Source organism: Heloderma suspectum, chromosome 2, assembly GCF_057233095.1.
Source record: "Heloderma suspectum isolate Gila_16-S chromosome 2, 16-S_ref, whole genome shotgun sequence".
NCBI lineage: Eukaryota > Metazoa > Chordata > Lepidosauria > Squamata > Helodermatidae > Heloderma > Heloderma suspectum.
Genome location: NC_139459.1, coordinates 402402688 through 402408741, shown reverse-complemented (window position 1 = coordinate 402408741; position 6054 = coordinate 402402688). Strand labels below are relative to the sequence as shown.

General features: G+C 49.4%; 1 protein-coding gene across 1 annotated transcript; it reads left to right on the top strand.

The window, feature by feature from the left end:
• The first annotated feature begins 507 nt into the window (after positions 1–507).
• LOC146356666 (vomeronasal type-2 receptor 26-like) lies at positions 508–4961 on the top strand. The gene is made up of 4 exons (XM_084832654.1): positions 508–656; positions 891–1121; positions 1839–1965; positions 4034–4961. The coding sequence occupies exons 2-4, from the start codon at positions 933–935 to the stop codon at positions 4936–4938; spliced, it is 1221 nt and encodes a 406-aa protein (XP_084688780.1). The 5' UTR covers positions 508–656; positions 891–932; the 3' UTR covers positions 4939–4961.
• Positions 4962–6054: the final 1093 nt, after the last annotated feature.

Below are 6054 nucleotides of genomic sequence, written 5' to 3'. Positions count from 1 at the left end.
CCGGTGTTCGAGCGGGGCGGGAGCGGCAGCCGGTCTTTCGACCGGCTGCCGCCCCCGCCATTGCAATGAAAGAAAAAAAAAAAACCCGTCCCCTGATAGGCTACGTGACGATTCACGTAGCCTATCACGGCTAGATCTGGAAAGTCAGCCGTGATAGGCTACGTGAATCGTCACGTAGCCTATCACGGGTGACTTTAAAAAAAAAAAAAAGTGTGTACGGATAATGGCGGCCACCATAGGGAGCCGCCATTCGCGTTCCTTATTTGGTGGCTGTAGTCTACGTAAATGTTTACGTAGACTACAGCAACTAAATAAGAAACGCGAATGGCGGCTCCCTATGGGGGCCGCCATTCGCGTACGCGCTTTTTTTTTTTTTTAAAGTCACCCGTGATAGGCTACGTGACGATTCACGTAGCCTATCACGGCTGACTTTCCAGATCTAGCTGTGATAGGCTACGTGAATCGTCACGTAGCCTATCAGGGGACGTTGTTTTTTTTTTTTCTTTACTTTCGTGTTCGCGGCCGGGCGAGGCGGGAAGCCTCCTCCCCGGCCTGAATTTCGGCCGGGCGAGGCGGGAAGCCTCCCCCCCCGGCCTGAACTTCGCAGGGGGAGCAGCGAATCGCTCCCCCCCACCGCGAACAAGCTGCGAGAAAAGGTAAGTGACTTTCGTCCACCCCTACTTCAGATTCCCAAAGGGCTAAAGCACAGAAATAACACTCAGGGATGAAACCGGGTCCCTTGGGAAGGTTAAGAGACACACCCAGCCAGTTGAGTCCTGACCCAACACTGAGCCATAGAAGATTCAAGCATGAAATGGGCAGCACTGAGAAATCGAGTGCGGTTTCTGGTTTGCTCCATGCTCTCCTCCATGATTTCTCTGCTGTTCTAGCTTCACCCTTTCCTGAGAAACTCCCAGTTTTACAATGATTCCATGGGCAGAGTGTATTTGGATGAGAACGAAGACCTGGCAGCCGCCTTTGACATCGTGAACTGGGTGAAGTTCCCCAACAAGTCTGTGGTCAAAGTGAAGTTTGGGAGTATGGAAAGACGGGGATCCCCAGCAGGCCTCAAGGTCACCATTGATCAGGATGCCATTGTGTGGCCCCAGTGGTTCAACAAGGTGAGGAAAACGATTCCTTTCATTTCATGGTATTTATTACCATCTCTTGTCCTCTGCTAAATGGAACAGGTTCCCAGTCAGCCTGGAACTTCCAACTAGCAGCAATTTTTCAAGATTTTCATTTTGTTTTACCATCTCTTAACCTGTAATCAAGGTAGTAGGTTCCAGGTGACTATTCCCGACCCTGGTGCCCTCAAAATACATTGGAGTGCACCTTCCATGTTTCCAAGCCTTCATGGGCATTGGCTGAGAATGATGGGAGACGCTGATGGGCACCAGGCTGGGGAAGATGCTCCAGGCGGGGCTGCCTTTGACTCCCTGCCCATTCCAACGAGGAGCAGTTTTTCCAGATCTCAGAGAGAGGGGAGCCCTTTCCCCATGCTGCAACCCAGCTGCGCACCAGAAGGATTGCCTCTGCACAAACACAGGTTGCAGGTTAATGGTACTTCAACTCTTTGTACAGTGATATAGCACCACCAGGCTGTATGATACTTGATGGACCACAAGAGGACAGGTCCCTCAAAATTGGACACAAGGCAAACAAGAGCGGAAGGGGAGGAGAAGCCCCAGGGGGCGGGGAGGGCGGGGGTGGTACACTGGGAAACGGTTTCACATTCAGTCCTAGAGGCCCTGTTGCGTCCTTCCGACTCTCTCTCATTCCTGTAGCTCAATTGGGCCTAACACCTTTTCCTTGACTCTTCTTATCTTTATGCGTAGCCCCTGCCTCATTCCAGGTGTGTGGGAAGCTGTCACCCTGGATCCGTCAAGGTGGTTCAGGAAGGGAAGCCGCTTTGCTGCTATGACTGTCCTCCCTGTGCGGAGGGGACCATCTCCAGCCAGGAAGGTGGGTGACTCCAGAGGAAAGTGCAGGCCCTGGGGAGGAGGGGAGAACCCACAATTTATTCCACAAAATGACTAATGAAAAATACTCTGGGAGGATGGACTGAGGGTTGGGGCGCGAGGAGGCAGAGGATGGGGCCGGGATCAGCACCCCCAGCCTGCATGTGTCTCTGGCACTTTACGTCGCGTGCAAGCCCTCCATGGTTCATATTGTTATGTTAGTGAGGCGGCTGGCTACAAGCAGGAGGGCCTTTTTTGCTGTGGCACCCCGGCTGTGGAATGAGCTCCCAAGGGAGGCTCACCTGGCATCTACTTTGTACTCCTTCCGGCACCTATTTATTCTCCCAGGCATTTTTAAATCCCTATTTTAAATCCCTGCATTGCTGCCAGGTTGTATTCTGGTGGTATTGTACTAATGTGGTTTTAAAGCGTTATATATTATATTGTTTTATCCTGAGCTTTTTAGTTTTAATTTTTGTGAACTGCCCAGATAGCTTTGACTATTGGGTGGTATGGAAATGAAAGAAATCAAGTAAAATGAATAAATGTTCACCTGACATCTCTGAGCAGTAAGAAATTGCATGGATGGAGTTTGTGCCAAGGTTTGGTTTCCTTTGGAAGGAGGTCAGTGGTGGCTTCGTGGCATTTTGTAATGTTTCAGTTTGTTCACAAATGAACACAGGAATAAAAGAGCCATGCTGCGTCAGATCAAAGGCCCGTCTACTCCTGTATCCTGTTCAGACAATGGCCAACAAAATAAATAAGTAGGAAAATCACAAGTAGGACATGAGGGCAATAAAAACCTCCCATCCATGTTCCCCATCAGTGGTGTACATAGGCTCATTGTCTCTGATACTGGAGGAAGCACATAGCTGTCAGGACAAGGATCGATGGATAGCCTTCTCCTTCAGGAATTTGTCCAACCCCCATTCAAAGCCATCCAAACTGGTGGCCGTCACAACCTCTTGCAGAAGTGAATTCCATTGTTCAACTCTGCGTTGTGTGAAGGAGCCCTTCCCTTTATCTGTCCCACCTCTCCCAGGAGGCAGCTTCATGGGATGATCCTGGTTGAGCATTGGCTGAGCACAGGTGGAGGCACAGTGTAAACAAGGCTGGATGTGGGTGGTGGGAGTTGTAGTCCACTTTTCCCAAATCCAGCACCACAAGATGCTTGCAGAGCCCACGTTCAGCTCTCCGTGACCCCGTTCGCATGACCCAACAACCTTCAGTTGGTTGTCAGCACTGTTTGTCTCATGGTGGCTTATCATGATGTGCAAACTGGCTCAGTGTCCCCTCCTCTGTGTCAGTGAAACTTCGCTCTATTCTTTGTCTAAGCTGTGGGAGCATGGTGGGGAAGACAGGCAAGCTCTTTCGCCAAATGGCTGTCCCCGTGCAGAGGAGTCACCAGGATCCTATTCATCGTGGGCCATTGGCCTGGAATTTCCCTGAAAAGGAGGAGCTCCTTGGCAACCATCTGAGGACTCAAAAGGCAGTCTCCAGGAATACTGCTGGATCTTCTCACCTGTCCTCCTCAAACAAAATGATCGTTACAGCAGAAGTGGGGTCTCAATTTTGTTGGGCGCCTTCCTAGCCTGCCCTCCGTGCCCTGAAAGACATCAGGGAGAGTGCCAGGCCCCAGACATCATGTCATTCCCAGCCAACTTACCACATGGATGATCCACAAAATGCACCAAACAGACTCGGCCAGACCACATTCCCTGCATTTATCGCCAATCACAGGATGGAGATAACAGCAGGGATTCTTTGAGGGGTCCAGTCCTCCTAATGGAGGGATTCATGAAAGCTTCATGGAACAAATGGGTAACATTTGCAGGCCAGATTAGGCCCACAGAAGGGAGTTTCCCCATCCCTGGGTTAAGGTCATGTTTAAAAACATGAAACACCTAATGTGGATTGTGGCCATGGAAGACTGATGAGGCCCAGCAGGCCTGACCATGTTCTGCATGTCATTAATATGTCCCGTCAATCACACCAGAAAAATATCTTTGGTGGATTGTAAAAGATCAGAGATTGGCAAGCATGCAAGGGAGATGTTTCTCTTGTTTTTCCAGATGCAGACCATTGCAGCAAGTGTCCGGATGATCAGCATCCAAACAAGGACCGGGATCAATGTATCCCCAAGGATATCACCTTCCTGTCCTACGAAGAATATTTGGGTATCATCCTGGCTTCCTTTGCCCTATTCTTGTCCTTAATCACTGGCTTTGTGTTAGGAATCTTCATCAAATACCTGGATACTCCGGTAGTCAAAGCCAACAACCGGGACCTCTCCTACATTCTCCTCATCTCCCTCCTGCTTTCTTTTCTGTCCTCCTTCCTCTTCATTGGTCAGCCATGGAAAGCAACCTGCCTCCTGCAACAAATGGCCTTCAGCATCATCTTCTCAGTTGCGGTCTCTTCTCTGTTGGCCAAAACGATCACTGTGGTGCTGGCCTTCCTGGCCACAAAGCCAGGGAACAGGGTGAGGGGATGGCTGGGGAAGAGTTTGGCCAACTCCATCATCCTTTCCTGTTCCGGTGTCCAAGTTGTCATCTGCTCCGTCTGGCTTGGCATCTCTCCACCTTTCCCTGACACTGACATGCACTCCCAGCCTGGCCAGATCATCCTGCAATGCAACGAAGGGTCTGTCGCCATGTTTTATGCTGCCCTTGGCTACATGGGCTTCCTGGCTGCCATCTGCTTCACGGCGGCTTTCCTAGCCAGGAAGCTGCCTGGGGCCTTCAATGAAGCCAAGCTGATCACCTTCAGCATGCTGGTCTTTTGCAGTGTTTGGGTGTCCTTTGTGCCCACCTACCTGAGCACCAAGGGGAAATACATGGTGGCCGTGCAGGTCTTCTCTATCTTGGCCTCCAGTGCTGGCTTACTTGGCTGCATCTTCCTCCCCAAGTGCTACATGATTGTACTGAGGCCTGATCTGAATACAAAGGAGCATCTGATGATGAAAACAAAAGAATAAATCTGATTCTTTATTCCAAATACACCAATAGTCTGCCATTTTTATAGGGGTGTACAGGCTTCAGATGGTGGCCGTATTGGTTCAGCCACCATTTTGTGCAACACCTAACTCCACAGCACCATCTATTGGTCAGAGTTGATACTGCAGTCTTACGATGCAACCAAAATAAAGAAGCAGCAGCAGAAAAACCCAACATAGCCAGAAGACAGTATGGTCCCTCATCTACCCCAGCCTCCTCCAGCCCCATGCTTTCTACGTGTTTTGGACTGCAATGCCCAGCATCCCTGACCATTGTCCATGCTGGATAGGGAAAACAGAACAGACATAACTTTTGTAGTTTGTATGATAAATGCATGAATTTTGGAGATGTCGTAGCCCTCATGGAGCTGATTGAACCTGCTCAATTTCAGGCAGTTAGGCTCAGTAGTTTTTGTGCTAGTCAGTGGAACAATTTCCTATTTTCAAGAAATTCTGTCAAAGCAAAAAGCTATAGTTTTGTGTGTTTTTTTGGGGGGGGGGGATGCTTCCACATCAGTTCATAGAAGTTGGGGACCTGGCATCCCCTAAACAGCTGACTGAATCTGACACAGTTCAGGCACTTAGGTCCAGTGGCTTTTGTGCTAGACATGAGTAAACTTTCCTTTTCTCAAAGACAAAAACAAGAGTAAAAACTGTCAAGTTACACGGGGGCTCAGAGATTCTAATCAGAAGGTGTTTAAGGTGAGGAGGTTGCTATCCCTAATCTCTGGTGTAGGGTTTTTTTTTTAGGAGCAAAAATCGTCTCTCCCCCTACTTTTCTGCTCTTCCACGCCCACGGTTGGGAGCTTGCTTGCAATGAAATTTTGAAGAGGGAGAAGGAAGGGAAGAAAGGGCTCCATGTGAAATACTGGTATTTCACACAGCATCTGATTTCAATGCCCTAAACTGCAATCCTTGGCTTCTGCAGAAGTTTAGCAGCTTCACTACAGCAAAGAATCCAATCAGCCTCCACAGACGCCTTTCTCCCGCTCCACTCTAATTTGCCCTAAATTGCTGTAGGACTCAAATTATTCCAAATGGAGGGTTAGGGCTACGTCGCCCCCTGTCCATATGCGGCGGTGTTTGTATTTCCCTCCT

What these genes read in the sequence shown, in the direction of transcription:
- LOC146356666 (XM_084832654.1), top strand. Translation starts at nt 933, where the DNA reads ATGGGCAGAGTGTATTTGGATGAGAACGAAGACCTGGCAGCCGCCTTT. An exon ending in GGCCCCAGTGGTTCAACAAG is followed by an intron (nt 1,122 to 1,838) that starts GTGAGGAAAACG and finishes CTTTATGCGTAG; the next exon opens with CCCCTGCCTCATTCCAGGTG. An exon ending in GACCATCTCCAGCCAGGAAG is followed by an intron (nt 1,966 to 4,033) that starts GTGGGTGACTCC and finishes TTGTTTTTCCAG; the next exon opens with ATGCAGACCATTGCAGCAAG.